Below are 25,422 nucleotides of genomic sequence, written 5' to 3'. Positions count from 1 at the left end.
CCGGAAACCCTCAGCTGGTCATCCTTTATTCCTGCACTCATTAACCCATCATTATCCTGAAGATACTGAGCAGCCTAATTCACATAGCACAAATACCTGGGCGAGATATACCTGCCCCCGACTACCAGACCGACATGATTCTTACAATATATAAATATAAATATATATATATATATATATAATTGTCTAAGGGTTTTTCCGTCTGTCTGTCTGTCTTGGAAATCCCGCCTCTCTGATTGGTCGAGGCCGCCAGGCCTCGACCAATCAGAGACGGGCACAGTATCGACGATGATGTCATAATGGTTGCCATGGCGACGATGATGTCAGAAAGGTTGCCTCGACCAACCAGCGATGGGCTCAGTCTGCCGCGAATTCTGGAATCATCATTGTCAATATACTACGGGGACATGCATATTCTAGAATACCCGATGCGTTAGAACCGGGCCACCGTCTAGTATATATATATATATATATATATATATATATATATATATATATATATATATATATATATATATATATATATATATATATATATATATACATATATATATATATACATATACATATACATATACAGTGGGGCAAAAAAGTATTTAGTCAGTCAGCAATAGTGCAAGTTCCACCACTTAAAAAGATGAGAGGCGTCTGTAATTTACATCATAGGTAGACCTCAACTATGGGAGACAAACTGAGAAAAAAAAATCCAGAAAATCACATTTTCTGTTTTTTTATCATTTTATTTGCATATTATGGTGGAAAATAAGTATTTGGTCAGAAACAAAATTTCATCTCAATACTTTGTAATATATCCTTTGTTGGCAATGACAGAGGTCAAACGTTTTCTGTAAGTCTTCACAAGGTTGCCACACACTGTTGTTGGTATGTTGGCCCATTCCTCCATGCAGATCTCCTCTAGAGCAGTGATGTTTTTGGCTTTTTGCTTGGCAACATGGACTTTCAACTCCCTCAAAAGGTTTTCTATAGGGTTGAGATCTGGAGACTGGCTAGGCCACTCCAGGACCTTGAAATGCTTCTTATGAAGCCACTCCTTCGTTGCCCTGGTGGTGTGCTTTGGATCATTGTCATGTTGAAAGACCCAGCCACGTTTCATCTTCAATGCCCTTGCTGATGGAAGGAGGTTTGCACTCAAAATCTCACGATACATGGCCCCATTCATTCTTTCATATACCCGGATCAGTCGTCTTGGCCCCTTTGCAGAGAAACAGACCCAAAGCATGATGTTTCCACCACCATGCTTTACAGTAGGTATGGTGTAGGATGGATGCAACTCAGTATTCTTTTTCCTCCAAACACGACAAGTTGTGTTTCTACCAGTTTGGTTTCATCAGACCATAGGACATTCTCCCAAAACTCCTCTGGATCATCCAAATGCTCTCTAGCAAACTTCAGACGGGCCCGGACATGTACTGGCTTAAGCAGTGGGACACGTCTGGCACTGCAGGATCTGAGTCCATGGTGGCGTAGTGTGTTACTTATGGTAGGCCTTGTTACATTGGTCCCAGCTCTCTGCAGTTCATTCACTAGGTCCCCCCGCGTGGTTCTGGGATTTTTGCTCACCGTTCTTGTGATCATTCTGACCCCACGGGGTGGGATATTGCGTGGAGCCCCAGATCGATGGAGATTATCAGTGGTCTTGAATGTCTTCCATTTTCTAATTATTGCTCCCACTGTTGATTTCTTCACTCCAAGCTGGTTGGCTATTGCAGATTCAGTCTTCTCAGCCTGGTGCAGGGCTACAATTTTGTTTCTGGTGTCCTTTGACAGCTCTTTGGTCTTCACCATAGTGGAGTTTGGAGTCAGACTGTTTTAGGGTGTGCACAGGTGTCTTTTTATACTGATAACAAGTTTAAACAGGTGCCATTACTACAGGTAATGAGTGGAGGAAAGAGGAGACTCTTAAAGAAGAAGTTACAGGTCTGCGAGAGCCAGAAATCTTGATTGTTTTTTTCTGACCAAATACTTATTTTCCACCATAATATGCAAATAAAATGATAAAAAAACAGAAAATGTGATTTTCTGGATTTTTTTTTCTCAGTTTGTCTCCCATAGTTGAGGTCTACCTATGATGTAAATTACAGACGCCTCTCATCTTTTTAAGTGGTGGAACTTGCACTATTGCTGACTGACTAAATACTTTTTTGCCCCACTGTATATATATATACACACACACATTTATATATTTTTATTTTTTTATTTATTTTGTCTCTAAAATATAAAGAGAACACTAAAATCCCACATCCTAGATATCACAATGAAATATTCCAGTTGTAAATCTTTATTCATTATATAGTGGAATGTGTTGAGAACAATAAAACCTAAAAATGATCAACGTAAGTCACAACTAATATCCCACGTAGGTCTGGAGTTGGAATGATGCTCAATATCAAAGTGGAAAATGAAGTTACATACTGATACAACTTCAGAGGAAATGCCTCAAGACAAGGAAATGATGCTCGGTAGTGATTGTTGCCTCCACGTTCCTGTATGACCTCCCTACAATGCCTGGGCTTGCTCCTGATGAGGCGGCGGATGATCTCCTGAGGGCTCTCCTCCCAGACCTGGACTAAAGCATCCGCCAACAACTGGACAGACTGTGGTGCAACGTGACATTGGTGCAAGACATGATGTCCCAGATGTGTTCAATCAGATTCAGGTCTGGGGAATGGGTGGGCCAGTCCATAGCATCAATGCCTTCATCTTGAAGGAACTGCTGACACTCCAGCCACATGAGGTGTGGCATTGTCCTGCATTAGGAGGAACCCAGTGCCAACAGCACCAGCATATGCTCTCACAAGGGTTCTGAGTATCTCATCTCGGTACCTAATGGCAGTCAGGCTACCTCTGGCGAGCACATGGAGGGCTGTGCGGCCTCCTAAAGAAATGCCACCCCACACCATTACTGACCCACTGACAAACCGGTCATGCTGAAGGATGTTGCAGGCAGCAGATCACTCTCCACGGCGTCTACAGACTATGTCACATGTGCTCAGTGTGAACCTGCTTTTATCTGTGAAGAGTACAGACGGCCAGTGGCGAATTTGTCAATCCTGGTGTTCTGTGGCAAATGCCAAGCGTCCTGCACAGTGTTGGGCTGTGAGCACAACCCCCATATGTGGACGTTGGGCACTCAGACCATCCTCATGGAGTCAGTTTCTAACGGTTTTGCAGACACATGCACATTTGTGGCCTGCTGGAGATCATTTTGCAGGGCTCTGGCAGTGCTCCTCCTGTTCCTCCTTGCACAAAGGCTGAGGTAGCGGTCCTGCTGCTGGGTTGTTGCCCTCCTACGGCCCCCTCCACGTCTCCTGGTGTACTGGCCTGTCTCCTGGTAGCGCTTCTAGCCTCTGGACACTACGCTGACAGACACAGCAAACCTTCTTGCCACAGCTCGAATTGATATGCCATCCAGGATGAGCTGCACTACCTGAGCCACTTATGTGGGTTGTAGAGTCCGTCTCAGGCTACCACGAGTGTGAAAGCACAACCAACATTCAAAAGTGACCAAAACATCTGCCAGAAAGCATTGGTACTGAGATGTGGTCTGCGGTCCCCACCTGCAGAACCACTCCTTTATGGAGTGTGTCTTGATAATTGCCAATAATTTCAATCTGTTGCCTATTCCATTTGCACAACAGCATGTGAAATTGTTTATCAAACAGTGTTGCCTCCTAATGAGGCGGTGGATGATCTCCTGAGGGCTCTCCTCCCAGACCTGGACTAAAGCATCCGCCAACAACTGGACAGACTGTGGTGCAACGTGACGTTGGTGCGAGACAAACTTTCATAGAAGTTTGATCTGCTTGGAGTTATATTCTGTTGTTTAAGTGCTCCCTTTATTTGAGCAGTGTATATATATATATATATATATATATATATATATATATATATATATATATATATATATATATATATATATATATATATATATATATATATATATATATATATACACACAAAAAACACAGTGTGTCTGTAAAGTTATGGTGCACTTTTATATAGTTTACATTTTGGCGCCCTTTCTCTGGCTCAATCATATCAGACCTGTTCATGAGGAGTGTTATCAAAAACCAAACAACACAAACTCATTTAAAGGGAATCTGTCCCCCCATTTTTCGCCTATAAGCTAAGGCCATTCTATAATGCTGTAGATACGCCCCTGATGTAACCTGAAAAAAAAACAATTTAGACAAAGTACGCCTGCACAGGAGCAGTGACAGGAAGCAAAGAAGATGACGTTATCGTATGAAGATGGGAAGCGCCGGACCCGGACCGCGACGCCCATCGGACCGGACCGCGACACCCATCTAACTTGTTTTTCTTATCTTCAGGTTACATCGGAGGCTTATCTACAGCATTACAGAATGCTGTAGATAAGACCCTGATGGCTGTAGCCTTCGCTTATAGGCGAAAAATGGGGTGACAGATTCCCTTTAAGCTGCTGCTGAGCCTCCAGTCAGATTACCAATGATAAACTGAACTCTGATTAATACACTGCCAGGTCTGTGACATCATGCAACCACAAGCTTATGCTATCATTTCGATTTGTGTAGGGCAACAAATGGAGCCCACAATGAACTGCACTGAATAGGTATGAAACTGGGAGTTTTTCTTTTATTTGGAGCAGATTTCACATTTTTATTGTTTTTTGTTGCTTTCCAGTGACTGGTGAAAAGTGCACCATGAATTAACGGACACACTGTATATAACCCATAAATTTGTATATTTATCTAAAGAAAAAAACAAAAACAAATAAACACGTGTTTGGTATTGCCGCATCCAGAATGACCCACCCCATAAAACTGTCACATTAGTTAACCCAGGGGTCCCCAACCTGTAGCTCGGGATCCACATGTGGCTTGCGGTCCCATGAGTTTGTCTGTCAGCTTGGTGCATTAGCTCCAGTTGTAGCAAACCGTTAGGAAGAGCACATCTGAAAATGGTGAATTTTGTGAGCAGCCCTGCACAAAAAAGCAGATCTGGATGGATATATCCTGGTCTTAGGGGTTTTAAGATGATTTAAGAGGAGGTGTTTGAAGCTGGATGTGACAGTGTCTTGGGAGTACTTTATAGGATACTGAATTGGGGTATTGTAGGAACCCATGAATCTTTGTATACTGCTTTGGGGTGATTGATTTTTCTGGAAAAGCTTTGGTTACCAGTATTGTGTGGGGGGCGGGAAATGAATGTGGCTCGCGACCCTCTCTCAGAGCTGAATGTGGCTCTAAGGGCTTGTTTCCACTTGTGAGATATACGTCAGTGTCTCGCATGTGAAAACCAAGCTCTGGAGCCGACACTTAGGAGCGGAGCGTGCAGCTCCATGTGTTGCTGTGCAGCCGCACGCTCTGCTCCAGAGTGCCGGCGCCAGAGCTGGGTTTTCACATGCGAGACACGGATGTATATCTCACAAGTGGAAACAAGCCCTTAAGGTCAGAAACGTTGGGGACCTCTGAGTTAACCTCTTCACCATAAAAAATAAATTAAAAAAAAAAAAAAATCACTAAAAACGACATCTTATCCCACAAAAAAACAAGCTCTCATACAGCTCCATTAGTGGAAAAAGAAAGCTATAGCTCTCAGAATACAGAGATGCAAACATACCATATATATACTTGAGTATAAGCCGAGATTTTCAGCCCAAAAAAATGGGCTGAAAGTGCCCCTCCCGGCTTATACTCGAGTCATGGTCAGCCATAAAGAACTGCACGGAGCATTATATGGGGCACATTGTTATATGGAGCATCAATGGGGCCAAAATGAGCTGTATGGAGCATCTATGGGGCCATAATGAACTGTATGGAGCATTATATGTGGCACATTGTTATACGGAGCATCAATGGGGCCAAAATGAGCTGTATGGAGCATCTATGGGGCCATAATGAACTGTATGGAGCATTATATGTGGCACATTGTTATATGGAGCATCAATGGGGCCAAAATGAGCTGTATGGAGCATCTATGGGGCCATAATGAACTGTATGGAGCATTATATGTGGCACATTGTTATATGGAGCATCAATGGGGCCAAAATGAGCTGTATGGAGCATCTATGGGGCCATAATGAACTGTATGGAGCATTATATGTGGCACATTGTTATACGGAGCATCAATGGGGCCAAAATGAGCTGTATGGAGCATCTATTGGGCCATAATGAGCTGTGTGGAGCATCTATGGGGCAATAATGAACTGTATGGAGCATTATATGGGGCACATTGTTATATGGAGCATCTGTGGGGCCATAATGAACTGTATGGAGCATTACCTGTGGCACGTTGTTATATGGAGCATCTTATGGGGCCATAATGAACTGCATGGAGCATTATATGTGGCACATTGTTATATGGAGCATCTCTAAAAACAAGGACACCGCTGAATAGAGGCCAGATGGAGTCCAGAGTAACTCTACTGCCGCATTATAGTGAATGGATCCCTTGGGGTTTCATCTAAATCACTTAATTCGGAAATTTAGATGCAAACCTCGATGTAAGTGCTCAGGGTAGAGCATAGGATAAATGTGATCCAAAAATGTTATCTAAAATGTTCCCAATAAAAGCTTCAACGCAATCCAGAAAAAAAAAAGTCCCCATTCAGGTCGGTCATCTGTCAGTAAAAATACAGGGGGCTTCCAGGTTACTGGTAACACAAAGTCTCTCGAAAAGTGATATGGCTCCTCACCCTCAAAAAGAAATCCAAGGAATTCTACGCTCCCAAATCCAAATGCCCCTCTTGCTTCTGAGTGAATGGTTGACATTTCAGTTCCGATGCGAGCCCGCTTAATTTATGGGTGCGTGTCTTGAGAAGCATGAGCTGGGAATAATGTATGGGCACTATACAGGCAGATTTGTAATTTTTACTGGGCAACAACCACTGCTGTTAGTTTCAGGACAATAACTATGGAGTCAAAATCATCTCAACACCTGTAGATAAATTAGTTAGAAGGGTATACTTTCCAAAATGCAGTCACTAGAGAAGAGATTATGCTCTTCTGGCATTCAAGGGCACTGCATATGAAGTCCGCAAACTATTCTGCAATAATTTGTTCTCCAGGAGGCAAATAGCGTTTCTTACCTCCGGAGTATCGCCGTGTAGCTAAGCAGTACTGTACAGCCACATATTTCCACATTCAGCAGAAATTGTGTGACAAAATTTGTTGACAGTTTTACTAATTTCCCAGTGTGAAAATGTAAAATCTGAGGCTAAAACAGAAATATTTGTGGTAAAAAATATGTTATTTTTTCTTCACAGCTCAGTGGTATAAAATTCTGTGAGACACTTGTCGTGTCAATATGATTACTGCACCCCTAGATGAATTCATTCAGAGGTGTAGTTTGTGAAATGGGGTCACTTATGGGAGGGTTCTCCTGTTCTGGAACCTCGGGGGCTTCTCCCAGTGGGTCATGGCTCCCACAAACCACAACAACAAAACCTGCACTATAATATGGCGCTCCTTCCCTTCTGAGCTTTCCACTGTGCCTGAAAAGTATTTCCTCGATTACATGTAAGGTATGACGCACTCAGGAGAAATTGCACAATAAACAGCGAGGTCTATTTTTTCCTATTAGCCCTTAAAAAATTTAAAACTTGGGACCAAAGCAACATTTTAGTGGAAACAAATGATAATTTTCCATTTATTGAGCCGAATGTTATGCAATTCTGTGAATTGCATGAAGGTGAAAAATACTTACTACACCATTACATGAATTATTCAAGAGGTATAGTTTCCAAAAATGGGGTCACTTGGGGGTTTCTGCTGTTTTGGCATGTCAGGGGCTCTTCAAATTTAACATGGAATCCGCAATCTATTCCAGCCAAAAACTGAGCTCCATAATTCAGTTGGCGCTTCTTCCCTTTCCGTATACCCAAACAGTAGTATTCAACCACATATGGGGAATCTTTGTACTATGAGAAATTGCACAACAAATTGAATGGTCCTTTTTCTTCATTTACCCTTGAGAAAAGGAAAAATTGGGGGAAAACAACATTTTTGTTTTAAAAAAAAAAAAAAAAAGTTGAGCAAGAATATGAAAAACTTATTAAGGTGTTTACACCATATTTCTGACAAGCACGTCGATGAATTGGCCCCATAGACCTGTTTTTTTCCAGTACTGATGAAAAGTAACAACACATATCTTTGTGATTTCTGGACGGACACACAGTCCACAAGAAACAACATAATAAGGACATGTGAACAGCCCCATAGACTATAACATTCAATCAATCCGTCCAAGCCCCCACTTCTGCTCACTGGGCCCCATGGTATAACAATGTACTGTGTGCCCATGAGCGGCGCACATCTCGGTACGGGGAGATTTCCTTGTGCTGCACAGCCATGAAAAACAGAATAGCCACACAGCTCCAGAGCTCCCTCCGCTTCTTCTGTGATACCTGCAAAGGATCGCCTGAAAGGCAAGTATCAAAAACCTTTTTTCTTTTTTAAATTAATAAAGTGAATTAAATGGGTGTGGTGGGGAAGCAAATGATGATGAATTGAGGGTGAGGGACAGCGAGTGATGATGTACTGAGGTGTAGGAGTGCAAACAATGATTCATTTAGGGTGGGGGACAGCAAATGATAACGAATTGAGATGTAGGAGAGCTGTACCTATAGATGCCAATCACTGGACACACTGTAATAACACCTGCACCTATAGATGCCCATAACTGAGCACATGCTGTAATAACACCTGCACCTATAGATGCCCATCACTGAGCACATGCTGTAATAACACCTATATATGCCAATCACTGGGCACATGCTGTAATAACACCTGCACCTATAGATGCCAATCACTGGGCACATGCTGTAATAACACCTGCACCTATAGATGCCAATCACTGGGCACATGCTGTAATAACTCCTGCACCTATAGATGCCCATCACTGAGCACATGCTGAAATAACACCAATAGATGCCATTTACTGGGCACATGCTGTAATAACACCTATATATGCCAATCACTGGGCACATGCTGTAATAACACCTGCACCTATAGATGCCCATCACTGAGCACATGCTGAAATAACACCAATAGATGCCATTTACTGGGCACATGCTGTAATAACACCTGCACCTATAGATGCCCATCACTGAGCACATGCTGTAGTAACACCTGCACCTACAGATGCCCATCACTGGGCACATGCTTTAATAACACCAGCACCTATAGATGCCCATAACTGAGCACATGCTGTAATAACATCTGCACCTATAGATGCCCATCATTGAGCACATGCTGTAATAACTCCTGCACCTATAGATGCCCATCACTGAGCACATGCTGAAATAACACCAATAGATGCCATTTACTGGGCACATGCTGTAATAACACCTATATATGCCAATCACTGGGCACATGCTGTAATAACACCTGCACCTATAGATGCCCATCACTGAGCACATGCTGAAATAACACCAATAGATGCCATTTACTGGGCACATGCTGTAATAACACCTGCACCTATAGATGCCCATCACTGAGCACATGCTGTAGTAACACCTGCACCTACAGATGCCCATCACTGGGCACATGCTTTAATAACACCAGCACCTATAGATGCCCATAACTGAGCACATGCTGTAATAACATCTGCACCTATAGATGCCCATCACTGAGCACATGCTGTAATAACTCCTGCACCTATAGATGCCCATCACTGAGCACATGCTGTAATAACACCTATAGATGCCAATCACTGGGCACATGCTGTAATAACACCTGTACCTATAGATGCCCATCACTGGGCACATGCTGTAATAACACCTGCACCTATAGATGCCCATCACTGGGCACACACTGTAATAACACCTGCACCTATGGATGCCCATCACTGGGCACATGCTGTAATAACACCTGCACCTATGGATGCCAATCACTGGGCACATGCTGTAATAACACCTGTACCTATAGATGCCCATCGCTGAGCACATGCTGTAATAACACCTGTACCTATAGATGCCCATCACTGAGCACATGCTCTAATAACACCTACTATAGATGCCCATCACTGGGCACATGCTGTAGTAACACCTGCACTTATCGATGCCCATCACTGGGCACACACTGTAATAACACCTGCACCTATGGATGCCCATCACTGGGCACATGCTGTAATAACACCTGCACCTATGGATGCCAATCACTGGGCACATGCTGTAATAACAACTGCACCTATAGATGCCCATCACTGAGCACATGCTGTAATAACACCTGCACATATAGATGCCCATCACTGAGCACATGCTGTAATAACTCCTGCACCTATAGATGCCCATCACTGAGCACATGCTGAAATAACACCAATAGATGCCATTTACTGGGCACATGCTGTAATAACACCTATATATGCCAATCACTGGGCACATGCTGTAATAACACCTGCACCTATAGATGCCCATCACTGAGCACATGCTCTAATAACACCTACTATAGATGCCCATCACTGGGCACATGCTGTAGTAACACCTGCACTTATCGATGCCCATCACTGGGCACACACTGTAATAACACCTGCACCTATGGATGCCCATCACTGGGCACATGCTGTAATAACACCTGCACCTATAGATGCCAATCACTGGGCACATGCTGTAATAACACCTGCACCTATAGATGCCCATCACTGAGCACATGCTGAAATAACACCAATAGATGCCATTTACTGGGCACATGCTGTAATAACACCTGCACCTATAGATGCCCATCACTGAACACATGCTGAAATAACACCAATAGATGCCATTTACTGGGCACATGCTGTAATAACACCTGCACCTATAGATGCCCATCACTGAGCACATGCTGTAGTAACACCTGCACCTACAGATGCCCATCACTGGGCACATGCTTTAATAACACCAGCACCTATAGATGCCCATAACTGAGCACATGCTGTAATAACATCTGCACCTATAGATGCCCATCACTGAGCACATGCTGTAATAACTCCTGCACCTATAGATGCCCATCACTGAGCACATGCTGTAATAACACCTATAGATGCCAATCACTGGGCACATGCTGTAATAACACCTGTACCTATAGATGCCCATCACTGGGCACATGCTGTAATAACACCTGTACCTATAGATGCCCATCACTGAGCACATGCTCTAATAACACCTACTATAGATGCCCATCACTGGGCACATGCTGTAGTAACACCTGCACCTATAGATGCCCATCACTGGGCACACACTGTAATAACACCTGCACCTATGGATGCCCATCACTGGGCACATGCTGTAATAACACCTGCACCTATGGATGCCAATCACTGGGCACATGCTGTAATAACACCTGTACCTATAGATGCCCATCGCTGAGCACATGCTGTAATAACACCTGTACCTATAGATGCCCATCACTGAGCACATGCTCTAATAACACCTACTATAGATGCCCATCACTGGGCACATGCTGTAGTAACACCTGCACTTATCGATGCCCATCACTGGGCACACACTGTAATAACACCTGCACCTATGGATGCCCATCACTGGGCACATGCTGTAATAACACCTGCACCTATGGATGCCAATCACTGGGCACATGCTGTAATAACAACTGCACCTATAGATGCCCATCACTGAGCACATGCTGTAATAACACCTGCACATATAGATGCCCATCACTGAGCACATGCTGTAATAACTCCTGCACCTATAGATGCCCATCACTGAGCACATGCTGAAATAACACCAATAGATGCCATTTACTGGGCACATGCTGTAATAACACCTGCACCTATAGATGCCAATCACTGGGCACATGATGTAATAACACCTGCACCTATAGATGCCCATCACTGAGCACATGCTGTAATAACTCCTGCACCTATAGATGCCCATCACTGAGCACATGCTGAAATAACACCAATAGATGCCATTTACTGGGCACATGCTGTAATAACACCTGCACCTATAGATGCCAATCACTGGGCACATGATGTAATAACACCTGCACCTATAGATGCCAATCACTGAGCACATGCTGTAATAACTCCTGCACCTATAGATGCCCATCACTGAGCACATGCTGAAATAACACCAATAGATGCCATTTACTGGGCACATGCTGTAATAACACCTGCACCTATAGATGCCAATCACTGGGCACATGATGTAATAACACCTGCACCTATGGATGCCCATCACTGAGCACACGCTGTAATAACACCTGCACCTATAGATGCCAATCACTGGGCACATGATGTAATAACACCTGCACCTATGGATGCCCATCACTGAGCACATGCTGTAATAACACCTGCACCTATAGATGCCCATCACTGAGCACATGCTGTTTTAACACCTATATATGCCATTTACTGGGCACATGCTGTAATAACACCTGCACCTATAGATGCCCATCACTGAGCACATGCTGAAATAACACCAATAGATGCCATTTACTGGGCACATGCTGTAATAACACCTGCACCTATAGATGCCCATAACTGAGCACATGCTGTAATAACACCTGCACCTATAGATGCCCATCACTGAGCACATGCTGTAATAGCTCCTGCACCTATAGATGCCCATCACTGAGCACATGCTGTAATAACACCTATAGATGCCAATCACTGGGCACATGCTGTAATAACACCTGCACCTATGGATGCCCATCACTGAGCACATGCTGTAATAACACCTGCACCTATGGATGCCAATCACTGGGCACATGCTGTAATAACAACTGCACCTATAGATGCCCATCACTGAGCACATGCTGTAATAACACCTGCACCTATAGATGCCAATCACTGGGCACATGATGTAATAACACCTGCACCTATGGATGCCCATCACTGAGCACATGCTGTAATAACACCTGCACCTATAGATGCCCATCACTGAGCACATGCTGTAATAACACCTATATATGCCATTTACTGGGCACATGCTGTAATAACACCTGCACCTATAGATGCCCATCACTGAGCACATGCTGAAATAACACCAATAGATGCCATTTACTGGGCACATGCTGTAATAACACCTGCACCTATAGATGCCCATAACTGAGCACATGCTGTAATAACACCTGCACCTATAGATGCCCATCACTGAGCACATGCTGTAATAGCTCCTGCACCTATAGATGCCCATCACTGAGCACATGCTGTAATAACACCTATAGATGCCAATCACTGGGCACATGCTGTAATAACACCTGCACCTATGGATGCCCATCACTGAGCACATGCTGTAATAACACCTGCACCTATGGATGCCAATCACTGGGCACATGCTGTAATAACAACTGCACCTATAGATGCCCATCACTGAGCACATGCTGTAATAACACCTGCACTTATAGATGCCCATCGCTGAGCACATGCTGTAATAACACCTGCACCTATAGATGCCCATCACTGAGCACATGCTGAAATAACACCAATAGATGCCATTTACTGGGCACATGCTGTAATAACACCTGTACCTATAGATGCCAATCACTGGGCACATGCTGTAATAACACCTGCACATATAGATGCCCATCACTGAGCACATGCTGTAATAACTCCTGCACCTATAGATGCCCATCACTGAGCACATGCTGAAATAACACCAATAGATGCCATTTACTGGGCACATGCTGTAATAACACCTATATATGCCAATCACTGGGCACATGCTGTAATAACACCTGCACCTATAGATGCCCATCACTGAGCACATGCTGAAATAACACCAATAGATGCCATTTACTGGGCACATGCTGTAATAACACCTGCACCTATAGATGCCCATCACTGAGCACATGCTGTAGTAACACCTGCACCTACAGATGCCCATCACTGGGCACATGCTTTAATAACACCAGCACCTATAGATGCCCATAACTGAGCACATGCTGTAATAACATCTGCACCTATAGATGCCCATCATTGAGCACATGCTGTAATAACTCCTGCACCTATAGATGCCCATCACTGAGCACATGCTGAAATAACACCAATAGATGCCATTTACTGGGCACATGCTGTAATAACACCTATATATGCCAATCACTGGGCACATGCTGTAATAACACCTGCACCTATAGATGCCCATCACTGAGCACATGCTGAAATAACACCAATAGATGCCATTTACTGGGCACATGCTGTAATAACACCTGCACCTATAGATGCCCATCACTGAGCACATGCTGTAGTAACACCTGCACCTACAGATGCCCATCACTGGGCACATGCTTTAATAACACCAGCACCTATAGATGCCCATAACTGAGCACATGCTGTAATAACATCTGCACCTATAGATGCCCATCACTGAGCACATGCTGTAATAACTCCTGCACCTATAGATGCCCATCACTGAGCACATGCTGTAATAACACCTATAGATGCCAATCACTGGGCACATGCTGTAATAACACCTGTACCTATAGATGCCCATCACTGGGCACATGCTGTAATAACACCTGCACCTATAGATGCCCATCACTGGGCACACACTGTAATAACACCTGCACCTATGGATGCCCATCACTGGGCACATGCTGTAATAACACCTGCACCTATGGATGCCAATCACTGGGCACATGCTGTAATAACACCTGTACCTATAGATGCCCATCGCTGAGCACATGCTGTAATAACACCTGTACCTATAGATGCCCATCACTGAGCACATGCTCTAATAACACCTACTATAGATGCCCATCACTGGGCACATGCTGTAGTAACACCTGCACTTATCGATGCCCATCACTGGGCACACACTGTAATAACACCTGCACCTATGGATGCCCATCACTGGGCACATGCTGTAATAACACCTGCACCTATGGATGCCAATCACTGGGCACATGCTGTAATAACAACTGCACCTATAGATGCCCATCACTGAGCACATGCTGTAATAACACCTGCACATATAGATGCCCATCACTGAGCACATGCTGTAATAACTCCTGCACCTATAGATGCCCATCACTGAGCACATGCTGAAATAACACCAATAGATGCCATTTACTGGGCACATGCTGTAATAACACCTATATATGCCAATCACTGGGCACATGCTGTAATAACACCTGCACCTATAGATGCCCATCACTGAGCACATGCTCTAATAACACCTACTATAGATGCCCATCACTGGGCACATGCTGTAGTAACACCTGCACTTATCGATGCCCATCACTGGGCACACACTGTAATAACACCTGCACCTATGGATGCCCATCACTGGGCACATGCTGTAATAACACCTGCACCTATAGATGCCAATCACTGGGCACATGCTGTAATAACACCTGCACCTATAGATGCCCATCACTGAGCACATGCTGAAATAACACCAATAGATGCCATTTACTGGGCACATGCTGTAATAACACCTGCACCTATAGATGCCCATCACTGAACACATGCTGAAATAACACCAATAGATGCCATTTACTGGGCACATGCTGTAATAACACCTGCACCTATAGATGCCCATCACTGAGCACATGCTGTAGTAACACCTGCACCTACAGATGCCCATCACTGGGCACATGCTTTAATAACACCAGCACCTATAGATGCCCATAACTGAGCACATGCTGTAATAACATCTGCACCTATAGATGCCCATCACTGAGCACATGCTGTAATAACTCCTGCACCTATAGATGCCCATCACTGAGCACATGCTGTAATAACACCTATAGATGCCAATCACTGGGCACATGCTGTAATAACACCTGTACCTATAGATGCCCATCACTGGGCACATGCTGTAATAACACCTGTACCTATAGATGCCCATCACTGAGCACATGCTCTAATAACACCTACTATAGATGCCCATCACTGGGCACATGCTGTAGTAACACCTGCACCTATAGATGCCCATCACTGGGCACACACTGTAATAACACCTGCACCTATGGATGCCCATCACTGGGCACATGCTGTAATAACACCTGCACCTATGGATGCCAATCACTGGGCACATGCTGTAATAACACCTGTACCTATAGATGCCCATCGCTGAGCACATGCTGTAATAACACCTGTACCTATAGATGCCCATCACTGAGCACATGCTCTAATAACACCTACTATAGATGCCCATCACTGGGCACATGCTGTAGTAACACCTGCACTTATCGATGCCCATCACTGGGCACACACTGTAATAACACCTGCACCTATGGATGCCCATCACTGGGCACATGCTGTAATAACACCTGCACCTATGGATGCCAATCACTGGGCACATGCTGTAATAACAACTGCACCTATAGATGCCCATCACTGAGCACATGCTGTAATAACACCTGCACATATAGATGCCCATCACTGAGCACATGCTGTAATAACTCCTGCACCTATAGATGCCCATCACTGAGCACATGCTGAAATAACACCAATAGATGCCATTTACTGGGCACATGCTGTAATAACACCTGCACCTATAGATGCCAATCACTGGGCACATGATGTAATAACACCTGCACCTATAGATGCCCATCACTGAGCACATGCTGTAATAACTCCTGCACCTATAGATGCCCATCACTGAGCACATGCTGAAATAACACCAATAGATGCCATTTACTGGGCACATGCTGTAATAACACCTGCACCTATAGATGCCAATCACTGGGCACATGATGTAATAACACCTGCACCTATAGATGCCAATCACTGAGCACATGCTGTAATAACTCCTGCACCTATAGATGCCCATCACTGAGCACATGCTGAAATAACACCAATAGATGCCATTTACTGGGCACATGCTGTAATAACACCTGCACCTATAGATGCCAATCACTGGGCACATGATGTAATAACACCTGCACCTATGGATGCCCATCACTGAGCACACGCTGTAATAACACCTGCACCTATAGATGCCAATCACTGGGCACATGATGTAATAACACCTGCACCTATGGATGCCCATCACTGAGCACATGCTGTAATAACACCTGCACCTATAGATGCCCATCACTGAGCACATGCTGTTTTAACACCTATATATGCCATTTACTGGGCACATGCTGTAATAACACCTGCACCTATAGATGCCCATCACTGAGCACATGCTGAAATAACACCAATAGATGCCATTTACTGGGCACATGCTGTAATAACACCTGCACCTATAGATGCCCATAACTGAGCACATGCTGTAATAACACCTGCACCTATAGATGCCCATCACTGAGCACATGCTGTAATAGCTCCTGCACCTATAGATGCCCATCACTGAGCACATGCTGTAATAACACCTATAGATGCCAATCACTGGGCACATGCTGTAATAACACCTGCACCTATGGATGCCCATCACTGAGCACATGCTGTAATAACACCTGCACCTATGGATGCCAATCACTGGGCACATGCTGTAATAACAACTGCACCTATAGATGCCCATCACTGAGCACATGCTGTAATAACACCTGCACCTATAGATGCCAATCACTGGGCACATGATGTAATAACACCTGCACCTATGGATGCCCATCACTGAGCACATGCTGTAATAACACCTGCACCTATAGATGCCCATCACTGAGCACATGCTGTAATAACACCTATATATGCCATTTACTGGGCACATGCTGTAATAACACCTGCACCTATAGATGCCCATCACTGAGCACATGCTGAAATAACACCAATAGATGCCATTTACTGGGCACATGCTGTAATAACACCTGCACCTATAGATGCCCATAACTGAGCACATGCTGTAATAACACCTGCACCTATAGATGCCCATCACTGAGCACATGCTGTAATAGCTCCTGCACCTATAGATGCCCATCACTGAGCACATGCTGTAATAACACCTATAGATGCCAATCACTGGGCACATGCTGTAATAACACCTGCACCTATGGATGCCCATCACTGAGCACATGCTGTAATAACACCTGCACCTATGGATGCCAATCACTGGGCACATGCTGTAATAACAACTGCACCTATAGATGCCCATCACTGAGCACATGCTGTAATAACACCTGCACTTATAGATGCCCATCGCTGAGCACATGCTGTAATAACACCTGCACCTATAGATGCCCATCACTGAGCACATGCTGAAATAACACCAATAGATGCCATTTACTGGGCACATGCTGTAATAACACCTATATATGCCAATCACTGGGCACATGCTGTAATAACACCTGCACCTATAGATGCCCATCACTGAGCACATGCTGAAATAACACCAATAGATGCCATTTACTGGGCACATGCTGTAATAACACCTGCACCTATAGATGCCCATCACTGAGCACATGCTGTAGTAACACCTGCACCTACAGATGCCCATCACTGGGCACATGCTTTAATAACACCAGCACCTATAGATGCCCATAACTGAGCACATGCTGTAATAACATCTGCACCTATAGATGCCCATCATTGAGCACATGCTGTAATAACTCCTGCACCTATAGATGCCCATCACTGAGCACATGCTGAAATAACACCAATAGATGCCATTTACTGGGCACATGCTGTAATAACACCTATATATGCCAATCACTGGGCACATGCTGTAATAACACCTGCACCTATAGATGCCCATCACTGAGCACATGCTGAAATAACACCAATAGATGCCATTTACTGGGCACATGCTGTAATAACACCTGCACCTATAGATGCCCATCACTGAGCACATGCTGTAGTAACACCTGCACCTACAGATGCCCATCACTGGGCACATGCTTTAATAACACCAGCACCTATAGATGCCCATAACTGAGCACATGCTGTAATAACATCTGCACCTATAGATGCCCATCACTGAGCACATGCTGTAATAACTCCTGCACCTATAGATGCCCATCACTGAGCACATGCTGTAATAACACCTATAGATGCCAATCACTGGGCACATGCTGTAATAACACCTGTACCTATAGATGCCCATCACTGGGCACATGCTGTAATAACACCTGCACCTATAGATGCCCATCACTGGGCACACACTGTAATAACACCTGCACCTATGGATGCCCATCACTGGGCACATGCTGTAATAACACCTGCACCTATGGATGCCAATCACTGGGCACATGCTGTAATAACACCTGTACCTATAGATGCCCATCGCTGAGCACATGCTGTAATAACACCTGTACCTATAGATGCCCATCACTGAGCACATGCTCTAATAACACCTACTATAGATGCCCATCACTGGGCACATGCTGTAGTAACACCTGCACTTATCGATGCCCATCACTGGGCACACACTGTAATAACACCTGCACCTATGGATGCCCATCACTGGGCACATGCTGTAATAACACCTGCACCTATGGATGCCAATCACTGGGCACATGCTGTAATAACAACTGCACCTATAGATGCCCATCACTGAGCACATGCTGTAATAACACCTGCACATATAGATGCCCATCACTGAGCACATGCTGTAATAACTCCTGCACCTATAGATGCCCATCACTGAGCACATGCTGAAATAACACCAATAGATGCCATTTACTGGGCACATGCTGTAATAACACCTATATATGCCAATCACTGGGCACATGCTGTAATAACACCTGCACCTATAGATGCCCATCACTGAGCACATGCTCTAATAACACCTACTATAGATGCCCATCACTGGGCACATGCTGTAGTAACACCTGCACTTATCGATGCCCATCACTGGGCACACACTGTAATAACACCTGCACCTATGGATGCCCATCACTGGGCACATGCTGTAATAACACCTGCACCTATAGATGCCAATCACTGGGCACATGCTGTAATAACACCTGCACCTATAGATGCCCATCACTGAGCACATGCTGAAATAACACCAATAGATGCCATTTACTGGGCACATGCTGTAATAACACCTGCACCTATAGATGCCCATCACTGAACACATGCTGAAATAACACCAATAGATGCCATTTACTGGGCACATGCTGTAATAACACCTGCACCTATAGATGCCCATCACTGAGCACATGCTGTAGTAACACCTGCACCTACAGATGCCCATCACTGGGCACATGCTTTAATAACACCAGCACCTATAGATGCCCATAACTGAGCACATGCTGTAATAACATCTGCACCTATAGATGCCCATCACTGAGCACATGCTGTAATAACTCCTGCACCTATAGATGCCCATCACTGAGCACATGCTGTAATAACACCTATAGATGCCAATCACTGGGCACATGCTGTAATAACACCTGTACCTATAGATGCCCATCACTGGGCACATGCTGTAATAACACCTGTACCTATAGATGCCCATCACTGAGCACATGCTCTAATAACACCTACTATAGATGCCCATCACTGGGCACATGCTGTAGTAACACCTGCACCTATAGATGCCCATCACTGGGCACACACTGTAATAACACCTGCACCTATGGATGCCCATCACTGGGCACATGCTGTAATAACACCTGCACCTATGGATGCCAATCACTGGGCACATGCTGTAATAACACCTGTACCTATAGATGCCCATCGCTGAGCACATGCTGTAATAACACCTGTACCTATAGATGCCCATCACTGAGCACATGCTCTAATAACACCTACTATAGATGCCCATCACTGGGCACATGCTGTAGTAACACCTGCACTTATCGATGCCCATCACTGGGCACACACTGTAATAACACCTGCACCTATGGATGCCCATCACTGGGCACATGCTGTAATAACACCTGCACCTATGGATGCCAATCACTGGGCACATGCTGTAATAACAACTGCACCTATAGATGCCCATCACTGAGCACATGCTGTAATAACACCTGCACATATAGATGCCCATCACTGAGCACATGCTGTAATAACTCCTGCACCTATAGATGCCCATCACTGAGCACATGCTGAAATAACACCAATAGATGCCATTTACTGGGCACATGCTGTAATAACACCTGCACCTATAGATGCCAATCACTGGGCACATGATGTAATAACACCTGCACCTATAGATGCCCATCACTGAGCACATGCTGTAATAACTCCTGCACCTATAGATGCCCATCACTGAGCACATGCTGAAATAACACCAATAGATGCCATTTACTGGGCACATGCTGTAATAACACCTGCACCTATAGATGCCAATCACTGGGCACATGATGTAATAACACCTGCACCTATAGATGCCAATCACTGAGCACATGCTGTAATAACTCCTGCACCTATAGATGCCCATCACTGAGCACATGCTGAAATAACACCAATAGATGCCATTTACTGGGCACATGCTGTAATAACACCTGCACCTATAGATGCCAATCACTGGGCACATGATGTAATAACACCTGCACCTATGGATGCCCATCACTGAGCACACGCTGTAATAACACCTGCACCTATAGATGCCAATCACTGGGCACATGATGTAATAACACCTGCACCTATGGATGCCCATCACTGAGCACATGCTGTAATAACACCTGCACCTATAGATGCCCATCACTGAGCACATGCTGTTTTAACACCTATATATGCCATTTACTGGGCACATGCTGTAATAACACCTGCACCTATAGATGCCCATCACTGAGCACATGCTGAAATAACACCAATAGATGCCATTTACTGGGCACATGCTGTAATAACACCTGCACCTATAGATGCCCATAACTGAGCACATGCTGTAATAACACCTGCACCTATAGATGCCCATCACTGAGCACATGCTGTAATAGCTCCTGCACCTATAGATGCCCATCACTGAGCACATGCTGTAATAACACCTATAGATGCCAATCACTGGGCACATGCTGTAATAACACCTGCACCTATGGATGCCCATCACTGAGCACATGCTGTAATAACACCTGCACCTATGGATGCCAATCACTGGGCACATGCTGTAATAACAACTGCACCTATAGATGCCCATCACTGAGCACATGCTGTAATAACACCTGCACCTATAGATGCCAATCACTGGGCACATGATGTAATAACACCTGCACCTATGGATGCCCATCACTGAGCACATGCTGTAATAACACCTGCACCTATAGATGCCCATCACTGAGCACATGCTGTAATAACACCTATATATGCCATTTACTGGGCACATGCTGTAATAACACCTGCACCTATAGATGCCCATCACTGAGCACATGCTGAAATAACACCAATAGATGCCATTTACTGGGCACATGCTGTAATAACACCTGCACCTATAGATGCCCATAACTGAGCACATGCTGTAATAACACCTGCACCTATAGATGCCCATCACTGAGCACATGCTGTAATAGCTCCTGCACCTATAGATGCCCATCACTGAGCACATGCTGTAATAACACCTATAGATGCCAATCACTGGGCACATGCTGTAATAACACCTGCACCTATGGATGCCCATCACTGAGCACATGCTGTAATAACACCTGCACCTATGGATGCCAATCACTGGGCACATGCTGTAATAACAACTGCACCTATAGATGCCCATCACTGAGCACATGCTGTAATAACACCTGCACTTATAGATGCCCATCGCTGAGCACATGCTGTAATAACACCTGCACCTATAGATGCCCATCACTGAGCACATGCTGAAATAACACCAATAGATGCCATTTACTGGGCACATGCTGTAATAACACCTGTACCTATAGATGCCAATCACTGGGCACATGCTGTAATAACACCTGCACATATAGATGCCCATCACTGAGCACATGCTGTAATAACTCCTGCACCTATAGATGCCCATCACTGAGCACATGCTGAAATAACACCAATAGATGCCATTTACTGGGCACATGCTGTAATAACACCTGCACCTATAGATGCCAATCACTGGGCACATGATGTAATAACACCTGCACCTATGGATGCCCATCACTGAGCACACGCTGTAATAACACCTGCACCTATGGATGCCCATCACTGAGCACATGCTGTAATAACTCCTGCACCTATAGATGCCCATCACTGAGCACATGCTGAAATAACACCAATAGATGCCATTTACTGGGCACATGCTGTAATAACACCTGCACCTATAGATGCCCATCACTGAGCACATGCTGTAATAACACCTGCACCTATAGATGCCCATCACTGAGCACATGCTGAAATAACACCAATAGATGCCATTTACTGGGCACATGCTGTAATAACACCTGCACCTATAGATGCCCATCACTGAGCACATGCTGTAATAACGCCTGCACCTATAGATGCCCATCACTGAGCACATGCTGTAATAACACCTATAGATGCCAATCACTGGGCACATGCTGTAATAACACCTGCACCTATGGATGCCCATCACTGAGCACATGCTGTAATAACACCTGCACCTATGGATGCCAATCACTGGGCACATGCTGTAATAACAACTGCACCTATAGATGCCCATCACTGAGCACATGCTGTAATAACACCTGCACCTATAGATGCCCATCACTGGACACACTGTAATAACACCTGCACCTATAGATGCCCATCATGGAGTACATAATGTAATAACCTCTGCACCTATAGATGCCCATCATGGAGTACATAATGTAATAACCTCTGCACCCATAGATGCCCATCACTGGGCACACACTGTACCTATAGATTCCCATCACTGGGCACACACTGTACCTATAGATGCCCATCACTGGGCACACACTGTACCTATAGATGCCCATCACTGGGCACACACTGTACCTATAGATGCCCATCACTGGGCACACACTGTACCTATAGATGCCCATCACTGGGCACACACTGTACCTATAGATGCCCATCACTTGGCACACACTGTACCTATAGATGCCCATCACTGGGCACACACTGTACCTATAGATGCCCATCACTGGGCACACACTGTGCCTATAGATGCCCATCACTGGGCACACACTGTGCCTATAGATGCCCATCACTGGGCACACACTGTACCTATAGATGCCCATCACTGGGCACACACTGTGCCTATAGATGCCCATCACTGGGCACACACTGTACCTACAGATGCCCATCACTGGGCACACACTGTACCTATAGATGCCCATCACTGGGCACACACTGTACCTATAGATGCCCATCACTGGGCACACACTGTGCCTATAGATGCCCATCACTGGGCACATGCCATCTAACGCGTGACCGCCCAGGTCCGGCAGCATATATACAGGTGGGTGTCCTCCCCCCACGCCTTCTTACCTCTCCTCACAGTCCCGGCATTTAATAATAATGGAGACAACTTTACAGAAGAGTTCTTCCACCATGGTGCCGCCGTCCCCTCCTACACGTACATGTCCCGCGTCCTGCCGGCTCCCGGGCTGGGGTCTCACACAGACCGGCACCTGTCAGCAGCAGCAGTCAGGCCGTCCAGCGCCGGCAGCACTGGGCACCATGCTCGCCGTGGGTATGAGGCGCCTCACCTTGGCCGCTCTGCTCCTCCTCCTCCCACGTTACCTTCCCCCTTCCCAGGCTCGTCACAGCCTTGGCTCCCGTGGGGATTCGCGCCACCTTCCCGCCGCCCGAAGCTCCCTTGTCTTTCCTTGTCTCACTTCCTAATTCCACCTGAAGCCACAATTGAGCAACTGCAGGTCACCTCGGGGCAGGTGCGCACACGGGCCGGACGTGTCAGCAGGGAGCCCATTACCAGGGGCGCAGCCATTACTGCTGCTAGTTTCCAGCAACAAACTGCTGTCCGCCTTCATGTCCTCCTCATGATAATGTCCTGATGCAGGTGATGGAGGCTAGGGTGACTGGTCCTGCAGCCAAGAAATGGCCACAGTCACCACTGTCATGTTACTATTTGGCTGTAAAAAGTTCCATCTCTGGTCGCATGGTCTCTAGCAAGTGACGGTACACGGCAGAGGCGTAGCTAGGGTTTCAACTTAGGGGGGGCGATACATCTGAGTGGGCCCCTAACCAGCTAGTTTCACACTTGCGTTTTTGTCTGCAGCGTTTTTTGCACAAAAAACGCATGCGTTTTTCCCCTATATTTAAATACGTTCACATTTGCGGTCAGCGCCGCAGCGCACAACGCAAACAAAAACGCAGCAAAACGCATGCACAACGCTGCGTTTTGCGCCGCATGCGTCCTTTTTTTAATTGAATTTGGACGCAGCAAAAATGCAACTTGCTGCGTCCTCTGCGCCCGGACGCGGGCGCCGCAGCGACGCATGCGGCGCAAAACGCAAGTGCGACGCATGTCCATGCGCCCCCATGTTAAATATAGGGGCGCATGACGCATGCGGCGCCGCTGCGGCGCCCGCCGCTAATGTGAACGTAGCCTTTGGTTGCGTTTTCAAATGCATGCGTTTTTTTTCTGCATGCGTTCTTTTTCAAAAATGCAACCTGTAGTATTTTTTTGCGCGTTTTTTTTGCCGCGAAAAAACGCATGCATTTTTTCGTGGCAAAAAAATGCATTGCTGTCTATGTAAACGCATGCGT

The 25,422-nt window shown here is 45.3% G+C and overlaps 1 protein-coding gene across 2 annotated transcripts in view; it reads right to left on the bottom strand.

Annotated features, from left to right (window-relative positions):
- LOC143818471 (spindle assembly abnormal protein 6 homolog) overlaps positions 1-24,523 on the bottom strand; it is a 115,489-nt gene extending 90,966 nt beyond the window's left edge. The window contains exon 1 of one of the 2 annotated variants that reach the window (XM_077299769.1): positions 24,181-24,523. In XM_077299769.1, coding sequence (XP_077155884.1) covers positions 24,181-24,245 — 65 coding nt within the window. In that variant the 5' untranslated portion in view covers positions 24,246-24,523. The remainder of the gene's footprint in view (positions 1-24,180) is intronic. The other variant, XM_077299776.1, reaches the window with a different exon arrangement.
- Positions 24,524-25,422: the final 899 nt, after the last annotated feature.

This window comes from Ranitomeya variabilis, chromosome 1 (assembly GCF_051348905.1).
Source record: "Ranitomeya variabilis isolate aRanVar5 chromosome 1, aRanVar5.hap1, whole genome shotgun sequence".
Taxonomy (NCBI): domain Eukaryota; kingdom Metazoa; phylum Chordata; class Amphibia; order Anura; family Dendrobatidae; genus Ranitomeya; species Ranitomeya variabilis.
The sequence above is the reverse complement of the archived record's forward strand: the minus strand, read 5'-3'. Positions and strand labels throughout refer to the sequence as shown.